The sequence below is a fragment of the Chaetodon auriga genome, chromosome 11 (genome assembly GCF_051107435.1).
Source record: "Chaetodon auriga isolate fChaAug3 chromosome 11, fChaAug3.hap1, whole genome shotgun sequence".
Lineage (NCBI taxonomy): Eukaryota > Metazoa > Chordata > Actinopteri > Chaetodontiformes > Chaetodontidae > Chaetodon > Chaetodon auriga.
The window spans coordinates 16,415,807-16,431,187 of record NC_135084.1 but is presented as its reverse complement, the minus strand read 5'-3'; the positions used below and the strand labels follow the sequence as shown (position 1 = coordinate 16,431,187).

The following is a 15,381-nucleotide window of genomic DNA, read 5'->3' as shown; positions in this document are numbered from 1 at the left end:
ACATAACCTGTGCCAATATTTCCTATGTGCAATATTGTGAATTCAACCAGTGTCTCTTTTACATTGTTGACTTAGTTGTCATACTATGCTTTCTTTATTGATGCTTCTTACTATTGCATTTCTCCCCTTGCTGCTGTAACACTGCAAGCTTTCCCACTGTGGGATTAATAAAGGATTATCTTATCTTAAAACAGGGAACTGACTCATTGGGAAGAGTAACATATTCACTTCACTATTTATCAGTTGTTTCTTTCTCCAAAAATATAGGTTCAAATGCCTTTTCAAATGCCTTTTTTTCTCCTTTACCAGACTACAGCAGTAACCCATATGAGTCCCACATTGTTTGGAGGATTGAACACACAAGAAATGAAATCAATGGTTTCTTTGTGTGGTTGTGTGACAGAGAAAATGGGTGGAATTACACTAGCTTATGCAATTATATGAGTCAGAGATATAACACAGACACACGGAGAAAAAGAGAGAGAGAACAAAAGAGTAGAGAGATAAAAACGGAGAGAAAAAGAGTATTGTTGAAGCCGCAATTTCTTCTTGATTAAACACTTCTATTGTCATTTATCCCTGAAATACGGCAGCGATACACGTGAGGTGGCCAGCTGGTGGTGACATATTCTTGAGACAAAACTAGACCGACAGACGCATTTTCAAATGCAGAGAATATTAATCAAGTGAGACGGACACGGCTGATCCTCAGGCGTTAGCGGTGATTGATTCTTGCCGACTGATTGATTGATTTAGTTCAAACAAGCAGTGAGCTGGCATTTTCTGACACCGTGGAGGAAAATCTACGGCGACAAACCCTATCATTCAAGCACCTGGAAGACGCTACTGATTAATTCAGTCACTGCAGACACACTTTGCGCTTTCCTCTTGTCATGCACACGTACATAAAGCACAGGGTCTCCCATTGTTGTTGAGGAAAGCAAATGAAGTTTTCTGCCTGCCATTGTCCCGAGTAAATAACTCCTCTCAGCAGGACAAAGCCTCTTGTTGTTTGCCCATGGAAAGAAATGAGCTGTTTCATCAAAAAACATTTCATGCTGAGTCATCCCGTGTCTGGAGGCCAAAATGTTTGCGCTTCAAACATTCTACGAAAACCTCAATCTTTTTTTCATTTCCACCTCAATTCCTCTCAATCCAAGGTTGTGTTTTTATTTTTCAGAGCCGTACAAGTCTTTCCTCCAATACAGTACTCTGGAGTGTTTTCTTGTGCGTATCCAGGAACTGTCACACAAATAAATAAAATTATTCTTCGCTGATTACATTTTCTTCTGTCCTTTTTGTGATAGCTTCAGCTTTGAAAAAATAAAAAGAAGTCAATTGACTAATTAAGAGCTTTTAGACTGCATTTGTTTGACAGTATCACGACTCGTTGCATATGCTTGCTCGTTGCAGATGCTATCCAGACCTGAAGCTGTTGATTTCTCAGCTCTGAAGGGTGATGTGCTGCTGGGCGTATGTATGTGGGTGTGACACCGGATGGAAAAAACGCACCTACTGCCACCTGCGTTTGGCAGCTGCTCCTTTAAGCTCACACACAGGAAACACACAAGCATGCACACACGTCAATCTCATCTGTCACAGTATCCCTGCCTGTCACTATGGTAACACCCAAAAACTATAGCTGTCTCATGGAAGACTTCCTGTGATTCGGGCATTCTGTGGATTCGCATGGGTCTACACGTACACACACACACACCTCTGCCATTGGCAATCAGCTGAAAAGATGCTGAGCTTTTCACCTCTTTGTGACAGTTGTGAGGAATAATCATTGAACACAGCATCCAGTTCGTCTGTATATACTGTGTAATGAGGCCAATTTCATTCCAATATGACTACATATTGAGACGGATGCTATTTTTCTGCATTGAGATCATTTTCAAAAATGCTTTGAGAAATGTTTCGGTCTCCTCTTGTGGAAACAGCTTTAACAGACCCCTCAGACATGCCCCAGGTATGTTTCTCCTGAGTGACATTTTGTGGTGGATGTCCACATTTGAAACAGGTTTGTATTGATCTGGGGAAGGGCACAGGGGATTGATCGTAATGTGTGACAGCCCTATTCCCTGAACTCGTAAGCCTGCCTTTCTAAGAATGCCTTGGGTCAAACAGAAATAAACTAATGAAAATGGCCTATTTGTAGTGGCCACACAAATCAATGCATGCAGCAGTCATGTAAGAGACTTCCTGAGATGTCAGAGACATTAACTGGCAGCTCTGAAGCACATTGACTAAATCACTGAGGCTTTCTTTTTCAAAAAGAGACATCTTTGGATCTGAAAATCCAACATAGAGTATTTGATTGAGATGTTTTATTCAGCACTGTATCAGGGTGGGTGCTTTGACGCATAAAGCAGAGATACTGATGATTCAAAACCAATCAAAAAGAGATTCAAATCATCCTTTGGAAAGAGTCTTAACTGTGACAATACATCAGGCCATGTTTAATCATGATAGTTCTCTGGAAGCTGCGTATGTGTCTCTGTGTGTGTGTGTGTGTGTGTGTGCGCATGTGTGTGGGTGGATATGAGACAGACAGACAGACAGACAGACTGGCTGACAGACATTGAGAAGATTTAGATGGATGGTGCACACAAGATAATGTAATAACACTTCATGGAAAATAACTTAACTTCACAATTAAAAGCAAAGGTTCAAAGGCCATATTACGCTAAGTGGCAGTAAGCAGCCTTTAAGGAGGTCTGGCGTGGGGCACTTTGATATATTTGATACATCTAACAGAGCTTTTAGCAAACACTGCAGATGCATCCGCTAAAACAAATTGCTCAATTATTGTCACTGAATGGTCAAACACAGAAAATATCAACATGGAACAGTTGTCATTAGTTGTGAACAAACTAATGAGGATGGACACACAGCATATTCAGTCGGGTGCTGACAGGTATCTACTAACTGTCATACAAATATGATCCACCTTTGTAACAGTACATGCAATTGTGATTTTGACACCTTGACAACATTATACACAGTAAATCATTTGTTTTGTAGATTGCAGTGCTTTTAGTTTGAGGAATGGTCAATAATCTGCCAGTTAACTGAGAGAAGTGATGCTCGAGTCTGGGAAAACAGGATTGTTGCTTCACATTTCCAGCCTTCCCCCAGATAAAAAGAGTAGCTGTGTGTTTTTTGTCTCTCAAGTTTCTTATTTCTGAGTGTTTTTCCAGTGCTGCTGTATCATTACTGAGTTATCTCATTTATCAGTTTTAAATCCATCTCATTCTGCTCATGCTGCTGCACCATATATCACCATAAGTCAGCATCTCACCTGTGCTAATGCTCCTCATTAGATTTACCAGAGTTAGCTCAGAATGGCTTGTACAGTACAATTATTTTCACCATTTGTTGTCGGATGAGTGGAGATTGGGGTGCATTTAGTGGCTAAGAAGGCACAAAACAGAAAAACTGATCATGTGTTTACTCAAAATAGAGTTTGCCAACATGAATAATTGGGTATAGTAAACAATGAAAATGCAAATATGTGCATATGTGCAATTATTTGTCTCAAACACTATTTTTCTTCTGAAAAAGAGGAGACATGCAGTGGACTTATTTCCCTGCAGCTCTATAATGACCTGTGTGCAATGCAGGTAGTTTTCTGTGTAATTGAAAATGACAACAGTGTCAAGGAATGTTGATACTGCAATAAAAATGCTACATCAGCACTATAAATCGAAGGTGATAATATAGTCACAACATGAGATGATCTTCACAGCTGTTTCTGGTGTCAGCAGAATGAATTCTTATCTTTTCAAATAATCAACATTTTGGATTGACATGAAATAGGTTTATTGAGCAAAGTGTGTTGTTAAGACAAAGCAAGACTGAAAGGACTAGCTGACGCAAGAGCAGGGGGTGTCAGACTGTGGGCTGGAGGACTGAGAGTGTCCAGGTTTTCATTCCCACCGGAGACAGCGCCATAGGATTTAATGACATATAGTTGGACACACTGGCCTGAGAGAAAAACTGTCTACTTTCATTTATGACAGCCAGAGTTATGAAAATGAAGGCTTGGGAGGAGAGAGGCTTCAGTCTGTCATGCCTTAATCACAGTAGAAGTCCATCCCCTGAAAAAATGCAAAATACAAATGAAATGAGGTGAATGTTGACCAGGAAAAATGAAAGTCTCTTCTCAGATATTATCATACAAAATAGTCAAATATACTCACAGCTGTGGGAATCTTTACTGTGTCTTGAACAAACGTATGTGTCTCCTTCACCACAGTTGCAGGGAAGTATCCGATAATGCCCATCTGGTCCACATACCGCTCACTGTAAACCTGCCAGTGAAAATAGCATGGCCTCTCTAACAAATTACCATACACAACATTAGATATGCTGCATGCACTTAACCGTCGTCACTAAACTAGAAGTCATTTAAAAATACATGCGACTTTCCAAAAGAAACACAATAGATATTGAACCAAACGTCTTTCTTGCCATTTTGCTCATAAAGGCCAGAAAGTTCACATTTATTTGCCACAGCTGTGCCTTTTGTAATGTGTGACAGCTATGCACATACACTTCCAGACCAGAAGACTCCGGCGCCCTCCTCTGGTACCAGTTTAGAATACACATACACCATCTGACCCTTCTTGATGTTGATGAATCTGCAGTCAGGAGCTATGAAGTCATCCAAGGCTGTGGCCATGGACAGAACATCTAATGAAGTACAGAACACAAGAGAGGACACTGAAATATAAATGAAAAAAATCTACTGTTTCTAAAAGGTTATCAAGTACGCGCATTCTACTGCATGATTTTATTACATAATAGTCGCTCTGCATACTGTGACATGCTTCTCTTTACTGCTCTGACTCACATGAGCATTCTGCATCTCCACAAATCTTGTTGTCTGCTAGTTTATCCATGAGGACAGCCCTCGCAGTCTGGTGCAGAAGTCCCACACAGAGCAGAATCACCAGTGGATAACCCATGCTGACCAGAAGAACAGAACCGAGGGAGCGCTGTGTTCGCCTGTGGGTCTGAATGTGGACGTTTGAAGGAACTTAAGGCTATAAAAATCCCAAAACACTTCTCTCAGCCAGGACCGAATGGGCTGAGCCCCTGCATCATAGGTCGCTTGACCAATCAGTGTTGAGTTTCAGAAATGCCACACTCTCTGGAACTATTCATTTCCCACAGGGGAGTTGGCTGACTTCTCAAATCTTAGTTTCTCTGCAGGAACAAGTAATGTCAACTATGTGTCTCAAGCTCCGTATATAATAATAATAATAGTTAAATAAAATAAACAATCAAGTTCATTTGTTGAAATACAATATGTTGTTCTTTCAACAGGTCTTTAAGTAAGCACCATATTTTTGCACAGACTAGAGTGTCCTATGCAAAAAGCAGTCTAATAACTGTTGAGGTATTTTATGTGACTAGATGTAAGATCTATAGATCAACCTTGAGTAAAAGTAAAGCAGCTAATCTAAAATTAGTTTGGAAACTGCTGAGTTACTGAGTTATCTGTCTAACTTAGATTGAGCCCTTTTGATGATGATGCTCCTTCCATGTGACTCCAAAGGCTGGACATGAAATATAAGTCGAACTAAACTGTTTGAAATGGAAAAACGTAAACTGCCAAATAACATATAAAAAATAAATTAGTTCAGACCCTGAAGAGTTGGACGTGACATTATACTGCACCACCAGCAATTAGCCCGCATATAAAAGTAACTGCAACAACAGGAGCAAGTATAATGTAATGAAGCTTGCCGGTGACAGTCGGTCTAGTTATAATCTTGTCTAGTTATTTGCAAAACAAATGTGTTAAATAAATGTAGTCAAACCCAGCACATATTCAAATAGTCTACACAAACAGGACTAATGGTCAGGCCTACTTTCAACAGCTAAGGCCAACATGCTCGTCGGTCACTCTTAACTTCCTCTGTAATAGTAAGATTGTGCTTTGCAACTGACTGTGTCCTTTCAAGGGCACCCAGAGGTCCATGGAGTTAGGACCAATGCGCAAGTCATATTTTCAACCAAACACCTGATGGCACTCTTGTCCCCTTGCTATGGTCAAGAAATTGCACCACTCAAAAGTTTCTCTGTTTGTTTACATGTATGTTTACGCGAGATGGAAAAATACCAGTCTGTCGAAACCACTTTCGTTCTACTGTAATGCTGTATGATAGACGAGATGATGATTGCAGATGAAGCATAAAATTGGATGATGGACCAAAACTTTGAAGAAAATAAACCGGTTTCCATATTGCTTTGTCGCTGTCTGTTTTATGTTTCCTTAGCGTGGAAAACATTCTTCGGCTTCTCATTACAAAGTTATTGAACATGAACACACAACCGAAGAGATATTCTCATTATAGCCTCTAAACGCCGACGTAGAGGCTATGAGTAAGATGATGACATATTTTTTGACCTTGTGTCATCATCTTTTGCAAACAAGCTTTCTAATGTCTGTAAACAAATGTGTGTATGCTTCTTCAGTCTGATGCAAAGCTCTGAAAAAGAGGAGTATGCCTGTGTGTATACAATGTGTTAGCCCAGGCGGGCGGGGTTTAAAGTACATTAAATTTTTCGCCATTCAGAACGCAAAGAACCGCTCACTCGCGCTCCCCTTTTCTTAAAATCAAACGCACCATGTGATATTTCAGCCTGTGACGTATGCGCACTGTAAACTCAAAACGAAAGTCTCGGACGGGGCTGTTATTGTTCGGTTTGAAGAGTTTGGGTTGGACGGGGCTTTGCTTTTATTTTGGGGGCTATAAGCTACCCATGGCAGGATAATTCCCCTCAAATACAAACACCTGCATGCCTGGGCTGAGGTTTATTTTATTTATATAGCATTATATTTATCCTCGTAGTGGTAGGCTAACAAGTTAAGTATCAGAGTAGCCGATGGATGCGCGGGTATCGGAGTTATTTTGCTCAGGAAATGGACACGGCTCTGGATCTCAAGGTGCTGCGGCCAACGTCAAACCGGGAAATGGCTACGGGATAGCCCCCAAAAAAGCCTGTGTAAAGAACAACAAGAAATCCAAGGCTCGCTTCTCTCGCAACTTCAAACCAAGCAATAACACCCCATATCTACCTCCAGAGGTAAGGCTGAAATTACAATTACCGCTAGAGTAATCAAGCTAATGCTATTTGCGACCCATGCCAAAGTCTGCTAATAACAACGTGAACTTAAACAGGTGTTTGTGTTCATTTTGTGATGTGTAGCACAATAACCGTAAGTTATCATTGCGTCTCCGTCGACGGGGTTAGCTATCCTGCCCTGACTTGCCTTTGAACCCGCAGTGACACGTAGCTAAAGGAAAATGAATGAGACGGATACAGGATGCTAACATCATAGTAAGTTAGCAATCTAATATCTGCTGTTACACTTTGCTTTTCACAGTAGGTTTACAGCTGTAAACCAAATATGTGTTTCATGAAAAGCTGCTTCCTATAGCCGGCTAGCATTGAAGCTAGCTAGCAGAGGAGGAACAGCTGTGTTTGTAAATACCGAACAGGGGGCGGGTGTACTCGGTCGAACTACATCTAAGATAGCTACTGTTACTGTTACAGCCCTTGACATTGGCTCAGCAAAGGACTGTGTTACTACACAGTAATGAAAGATTAAGCGGAACACTTCTTTACCACGCTAGTTGTTGAAGTGTTGGCTAAATTGTGTTTATGAGCGGTTACCATGGTATCAAACACTTACTGAGGTTAACGGGACAAGTCTCAACATACCCCACGGCTTCACCAGCATGTAACCAGTACCACTGTCCTGCACTTATCACAGCTGTTCGCATACATTTGAGATATTTGGTTCACTTGTGGGGATATTGGCTCGTTAACTTTTGTATATATACATATATTGGCTTGTACACATTTGTGTTCTTTGTCTAATAACGCATGAAGTAGCCCTGTGTTAGGGCTAGCTAAGCAGTTAGTCAGTTTGTATAGCTCTCAGTGACTGCCTATTCACAGTGGTGCTTTGACTGCTCATTCAATCAGATTGCTTTTCTTTGTGTCTTTTAACAAATCAATAGCCTGTTGTCTCACTTCTCTACAGTCTGACAGCTGTTGTTCCTGTTCTGTCTTTGTTTGTCTCTCCGTCTCTTAGGCTGAAGAGGGAAACATAGAGTACAAGGTAAGCAAATTGGCTCTCATGCAAGGACTTTGTTGCATTCAAAAGATGTTTCCCTTCTAAGTCTATCTGTATTACTATAACAATGAACAGTATGTGAAAGTTATTGTCAATCATCATTAGAGTAAGCTGTCACAAATATGTAGGTGATATGTCAGAATGTACAGTACAAGTGTAGTATCACAAGTCTACGATGGAAAACCAACACCACAGTGGATTAGCAAGAGCATTTTTAGTATCTGGACAGCTGCTTCCTCCGCCACACCAACATTGACTTTGTTTCAGATTTTTATTGCCTCAGCACTACATTAATCCTTTGTAAAATTAGTTGTTTAAATTTCCATAATCTAGGTTGAAGGTCAGCACTGATTTCCTAAGTCTTTCCTTTGCTAGCTGAAGCTGGTGAACCCCACACAATACCGCTTTGAGCACCTGGCAACACAAATGAAATGGCGACTGCAGGAGGGTCGAGGCGAAGCTGTCTATCAAATAGGTGTTGAGGATAATGGCATGCTGGTGGGATTGTCAGAGGAAGATATGAGGGCATCACTGAAAACGCTCCACAAACTGGCAGAGAAGTAAGTCAAGATGTTATCAAATTCATTTTTATTCAAGCCGTAGTGCATTGTCACTTGCTGTCATCAAGTTATAACCCTAGCCACACAAATGGTAAATGAAAATATGCCATTATAAAGAAAGCCTTTTTCCAGTTTGGATAGGCGTGTCAGTAAGAAGTGATCATTGTAATCACAATCAAAACAAAACATTTTTTTATGTATTTGTTTTCTTTTTTCTGACAGAGTTGGAGCTGACATCACTGTTCTCAGAGAGCGAGAGGTGGACTATGACTCTGATGTTCCCCGCAAGATTGCTGAGGTTCTCATTCGCAAGGTGCCAGATGACCAGCAGGTTAGTTGGGCAACTGTGAAGAGATGTTGCTTTTTGGTTGTTACTCTTTTGTTGTTAATCTTTCCAATTTTTAAAAATCCCTCCTTATTCTTTGTATTTTCCCTGCAGTTCTTGGACCTGCGGGTTGCTGTGCTGGGTAATGTGGACTCTGGCAAGTCCACTCTGCTGGGTGTTTTGACACAGGGTGAGCTGGACAATGGACGGGGAAGAGCGAGACTCAACCTCTTCAGACATCTGCATGAGATCCAGACCGGACGCACTTCAAGCATCAGCTTTGAGATCCTTGGTTTCAATAGCAAAGGAGAGGTGAGAGAAGATCCAGCACGAGAGACTTTCCCAAGTCCTAGTAATTGACTTTCAAATAAATACCTGAGGAATATGTTGGTGGTGCTGCTTTTTTCTTTATCTAGTATAGACTGTGACACTCTAGCTATGATTACTTGTTTTCCCAGGTTGTGAATTACAGTGAGTCTCGAACAGCAGAGGAGATTTGTGAGAGTGCCTCTAAAATGATCACGTTCATTGATCTGGCGGGTCACCACAAATACCTGAAGACCACCATCTTTGGCCTCACCAGCTACTGTCCGGATTTTGCGATGCTGGTTGTCAGTGCAAATACCGGCATTGGTGAGTGTAAAGTGATTAAATTTATTATCAAGTTTCTAATAATATGTATTTGTGCCTCTTTGTGTACACTCCAGTCACTTTACTATTGAGAAAAGCCAAGTTGAAAGTGGATGTGTCACAGAAACACAGACTGGTAATTGACACTTGCAGGGCTAGTCTTGTCAGAGAGCTTATGTTTGTGGACACCACACCTCCACACTATAATGGACGAATGGTGGCCAGCTCTGGCTTAGCGCTTTGCACACATGTGATATCTGAGCTTATGTAACAGGCCACCATTCCTACCACAGCCGGTTTACCCCCCTGCCTGCCACTACTAGTCCCAAAATATCTCAAATACCATTCATGTCAAAGTCCTCTGACCCAGATGGGTCTTTAAGCTACTATGTACATTAGCAGTCACCTGAAGTTATGGCAAATACTTTTGCGTAAGAGTCAGGCTCATCATTTTCTGTGATGAAATACACATATCGCAGGATGAGATTTCACCCTAATTTGCATAAAGTTGGGATCTTTGAACTTGAGACATTATATTTGAACAACTAGTTTTATTGATAGACTCTGTAGTAGGATGTTGTGTGTTTTCAGCAATCCCCAGCCCTTTTATGGTAACAGCAAGTGAGACTAAGTGCAGGGATGTTGTACAATATTGGGGTCCAGGAAGGACATACTTTGAAACCTGACTTTGCTATTGATTGGAAAGACATATTGTTTGTTTTTATTCTAAATGTGTTAAGTTTTTCTTAGTGCAGTGATAGAGTGGCATTTGATTTAATCAGTAGTAACTGGTTCAAAAGGAGGTTGCTGTCAGAAGTGGGATTCGAACCCACGCCTCCAGGGGAGACTGCGACCTGAACGCAGCGCCTTAGACCGCTCGGCCATCCTGACATATTTTTGTTTTGGTTAAGTCCGTCAGATGACCGGGCAGGGAGGGGCTTTGACAGGCACAGCAGGTTCAGCCAGATAAGAACACACGGTTAAAAAGCTTATGACTCACTGTAAAGCATCTCTGTGGGGTTATTAAGAAATATGTGGTTATGTTTTATTTTTGCAAATGCCAAGGAGCTGTGGAGGAAACCTGAGCCTTGGAGACAACACTCACAGCTTACCACTCCAGCTCACGGCCTGCTGGAGTTATTTGGTGAACTGTATTCAGCAGCTGTTACTGTATGGCTGACTGTTTTTAGGTTTTTAAGGTCATTTTGAGTCTTTGATTTTGCAAAAGGTTGCAAACATGAAAGTGTGAAAAAAATCCAATGTATGAGAGTTACTTTTGAGGCCGTTGTTTCATTTTAAGCAATGTTAACTGAACTATTACTACTCTGCAGAGGAAAACTGAAATGGGTGTTAAAGAGCGCCGCTGATTTACTCTGAGAAAAAGCTCAACCTTTACCTTATTTTAAAGCCAATACATTATCATTCTTTTATTCATTTGTATTTACATGCTCGAGTTTCTGTACTGGTTGTACTGTAGGCATTGCAGTGTTTATGTGGGTGTCTGTCCTAAAATAGGGCATGCTGGGGGAAACGGGGTCAAGAATGATGACCACCTTAGCTATGCAACGGACAGAAAGGGGACACAGTGTCTGCAACCCAAGAGCAAGAGCTTTAATTATGAAACAGAGTAATGGATCTGTGTAATGCATAGGGCTCATCTCAGGTCTTGTCTGTGACAAGACAAAAAGCCAACAGGCGGGTAATCACCTTGTATCATTCTGCCATTCTTTACCAGATATTTTGGCACCTCCATTTCACTCGTCACCTTTAGATTTATTGAGCAGCTTTGATTTATCCTGTGCACCTTTACCTTGGATGCACTCGAAGTAATACACATCCAGCAAAACAAGCCCCTACTGAGCTGACGAGGGGTCAGTGTAATTTGAGTCTGTCTGTCTCTGTATATGTGTGTTGTTGGGTCAGTATGTGATGTAGGCAAAGCTGAGACCTATATCCAAACTGACATAATCTACTATGTATATCACTTTGTTTACAAAGACACATGACGAGCCTCCTCTCTAAAAGTCACTGTGTTTAGAAAGGATTGTCTTCGGCATTCTGGACAACCAGGACATTAATGGTGACACACTTGCCATATGTGGTTGAATATTCCCATACTGCTTCCTCTGATGGCAAAACAATCGCACGTCATGGTAAATTCTACGTGGCCTTATCAGTTTGTATTTATGATCTCTTGACCCTTAGATCCACATTGCGTCCCAGCAGATAAGCAGTGTTAGGTCACAATAGTCCTTTCCCTCAAGGATGTAGACTTCCTTATAAGGAACAGCAAGGTGCACCTGAAAGAGTAGATTCAGTGTATAGAAACCCCCCCACCAGACCTAACTTAATATTACTTGTTTTGCTCTTTCTTAGCTGGTACGACACGGGAGCATCTCGGAATTGCCATGGCCCTGAAAGTGCCCATCTTCATCGTCATCAGTAAGGTGGACCTCTGCACACGGGCCACAGTGGAGCGCACCGTGCGGCAGTTGGAGCGTGTCCTGAAGCAGCCGGGCTGCAACAAGGTGCCCATGGTCGTAGGAAGTACGGACGATGCCGTCACAGCAGCACAGCAGTTTGCCCAGTCACCCAAGTATGAAACAGCTCCATACTGTCTACATAATTGAATAAGCATGTAGACAGACCATTTCATGTTTTCTGGTTACACACACCCTTATAACAGTAGATGGTAGAGGGAGTGACATCTGTGTGTCCTGATCATGCGCTTGTGCTCTCCTTGGCAGCATCACACCCATCTTCACCTTGTCCAGCGTGTCAGGAGAGAGTCTAGACTTGCTCAAGGTCTTCTTCAACATCATCCCGCCTCTCAGCAACAGCAAGGAGCAGGAGGAGCTTATGCAACAGCTAACCGAGTTTCAGGTAGGTGTGAGATGAAGCAATCAGCTGGCACTTACACAGATTACATACACATACAGACACAGACTCACACACATACATAACACACACAGGATTTTGATGTGATTGACAGCAGTGTGTGTCATCACAGGTGGATGAGATCTACACAGTGCCAGAGGTGGGAACTGTGGTGGGAGGTACTCTGTACAGGTCAGTGTATTGAAACGCTCACTTGACGTTCTTCCATTCAACTTGCTTTTTTTCTTCTTCTTTTGTTAAGGCACAGACTCTCTCTGACTCACTATTCTCTTATATTGTGCAGTGGTATTTGCCGTGAGGGAGATCATCTTGTGGTAGGGCCCACAGACTCAGGCCACTTCCACAAACTGACCATCGGTAGCATCCAAAGGAATCGCTCAGCATGCAGGGTACTAAGGGCCGGCCAGGCTGCCACACTCGCCCTGGGCAACTTCGACCGATCGCTACTACGCAAGGTCAGACACTTAATGTTTGTGTCAACTTTATCAGGCTCTTTCACCTGTCGCAGTATTTAGACAAAGTGTGTGTTTCAGATCCAGTTGTAGTCAATGTGGCAGCCACGAACTGTTTGTTTTCCATTTACAGGGCATGGTGATGGTGAGTCCGGAGATGGATCCGACCATCTGCTGGATGTTTGAGGCTGAGATTGTACTGCTCTTCCACGCCAAGACCTTCCACAAAGGCTTCCAGGTTACTGTGCACATTGGTAATGTGAGACAGACCGCCACTGTGGAAGCTGTGTATGGCAAGGTCAGTTCATCCACTGAGCTGCAACTGTTTCTGTCTGAAGGTTGTCCTCTATTTCAGACTATTACTTACATTTGGTGTATTCTCAATGTTGTCTCTCTTTTCGTCCTCATCACTGTGCCACAGGAGGAGCTGAGGACAGGGGAGAAAGCAGTGGTCCTCTTCAAATTCATCAAGCACCCAGAATACCTGAAGGTGGGCGCTAAGGTGCTCTTCAGAGAGGGCGTGACGAAAGGTATCGGCCATGTCACCAAGTTGCAGCCTATCTCCCAGTACCGGCCATCCCAAAGCGATGATGATGAAGCCTGAAGTTTCTGTGAGAACCAGAACAGAAAACACCGTCCTGCCCAAAAACAAGGTGCTTTACAAAGAACCTCCTGCTTTCTCCAAAGGTCACTCTGCCCTTTTCATTTCATTGCTGTATCATGTGTTCCAAAGTCTTCTTGTCGCCATCCTCCTCATTTGTCCTCTTCAGCCTTTTAAATAACTGCTGATGTTCTCCTCTGCGTTTCTTTCCATGCCACTGATAAGAGGCAGACCCCTCTGTCACACATTTACTTAGTGAGAGCGCATTATTGCAACGCACAGATCAATAAGTGACAACAAGGAAATTCCTTTTTCACACCCACGTTGAAGTGCTACTTACGCAGTTTACACATCAATGCACTCCCAACACACTCGGATAAAAGATACACACACTTGCACTGAAACATAAATGCCAGTGTTGATATACCTTCGGCAGATTAATCGTTTACACTCTCAACAACTGCAAGTATGAGATGCTTGGACATCAAGGTGTGACCTGTATCATCAATGTCATTGTTGTCATCGTTCCACAGCAGCTCATCTGTGTTACCAGCATAGTGCCTGACTGAAAATGACAAGCCTCTGATCTTAATGTATTTGAATACTCTTAAATCAACCCTTTTCTTCGTGACCGCTGATGGATTATGTGAGATATTATGAAAGCACTGAGATACTTCTGTGATTCTCAGACACAGCTTGTTAGTTGTACATAAGCTAAACCAACTTCAAGCTAAATTACTGATAATGGCACTTTATGAAGGTAAAGGTGGGCATTGTGAGGTATGCATATTGAGAACTTGACCCAGTTTGTTTGTCAGCCCGCCGAGATAACTCACGTTGGCAATCACCTAGTAACTGATTTTATGTCACATTTCACATGAGAATTGTGTTTCTTACTCACAAACAATGCCTCACGATAGTGCAGTGAGATGGCGATGATCTCGCTGCCTATCTTTCAAGTGCTTTAGTTACTCAGGTCAGTGTAGATATCGTATTAGACAGCATTCCATTTTCACAGAACGACTCCGTTGGAGGTTTCTGTCGCTGACTTGGTGAGGGAGGTTTTCAGGAAAAAAAAAAAAAATTACATGGTTTGTTTCTCCCAAAGAGATGTGTTTGATTGTGAACTCTCTAGTATGTCAAGCTGCCCGCTGATGCAGCTTTGTTTAAAAGCAATTATATTCAAGATATTTGAGGTCGTCTCTTCTCTCAAGTTACTGATGTCACTAACTTTGAAGGGGTTTATCACAGTGCCTGATGGAACTACCGCTGGAGTAGCTTTCCATTACACCCCAAAGTTTTACAACTTAGTAAAAAGATGAAGTTGGTGCTACTCCTTTAAACAGCTTTTGATATTTAGAGGACAACTTTGAAAAAGAATGTTAATTGATACTCTGTTCAAGGCTGCTGTTGGCCATATTATCGGTCTTATTATAGCATGTTGATGTGACTTACAGAATGTTGTCCCACTGACAACAATGACAGCGGACAACTGAATTATGTGCCCTGTTTTGTTGCACCCACGTTGTTGTTATGCAGTTTGTGTGCACTCAAAGAAGGAAAATGCATTTCAACCAAAATATTTTATAGCCTTTATGAAGAGTTGCATCAGGTGTTTGTTTTATTGTATCTGAGAAGTATTTTATAGGTTTCTAGTAGTTCCAGATTTTACAATTTATTCAAACACATTTTTCACAGTTTCACAGTCTTCTTAACGACACCAACACATCTGCACCTCTTTTAAAATCACAACCTGT

The 15,381-nt window shown here is 41.9% G+C and overlaps 2 protein-coding genes and 1 non-coding gene across 3 annotated transcripts; 1 reads left to right on the top strand and 2 right to left on the bottom strand.

The window, feature by feature from the left end:
- Positions 1-2,318: 2,318 nt before the first annotated feature.
- On the bottom strand, positions 2,319-5,097 carry LOC143328446 (otoraplin-like). The gene is made up of 4 exons (XM_076743590.1): positions 4,859-5,097; positions 4,559-4,698; positions 4,206-4,316; positions 2,319-4,103 (listed from the first exon to the last, which is right to left on the bottom strand). The coding sequence occupies exons 1-4, from the start codon at positions 4,971-4,973 to the stop codon at positions 4,080-4,082; spliced, it is 390 nt and encodes a 129-aa protein (XP_076599705.1). The 5' UTR covers positions 4,974-5,097; the 3' UTR covers positions 2,319-4,079.
- A 1,475-nt stretch (positions 5,098-6,572) lies between these two features.
- Positions 6,573-15,241, top strand: gtpbp2a (GTP binding protein 2a). The gene is made up of 12 exons (XM_076743240.1): positions 6,573-7,101; positions 8,117-8,143; positions 8,534-8,718; positions 8,941-9,049; positions 9,158-9,355; positions 9,502-9,676; positions 12,050-12,269; positions 12,421-12,556; positions 12,684-12,742; positions 12,855-13,026; positions 13,157-13,321; positions 13,445-15,241. Exons 1-12 carry the CDS (start codon positions 6,901-6,903, stop codon positions 13,625-13,627), a joined length of 1,830 nt encoding a protein of 609 aa, XP_076599355.1. The 5' UTR covers positions 6,573-6,900; the 3' UTR covers positions 13,628-15,241.
- Positions 10,482-10,564, bottom strand: trnal-cag (transfer RNA leucine (anticodon CAG)). The gene has a single exon. It is a non-coding gene; the product is annotated as a tRNA-Leu (tRNA).
- Positions 15,242-15,381: the final 140 nt, after the last annotated feature.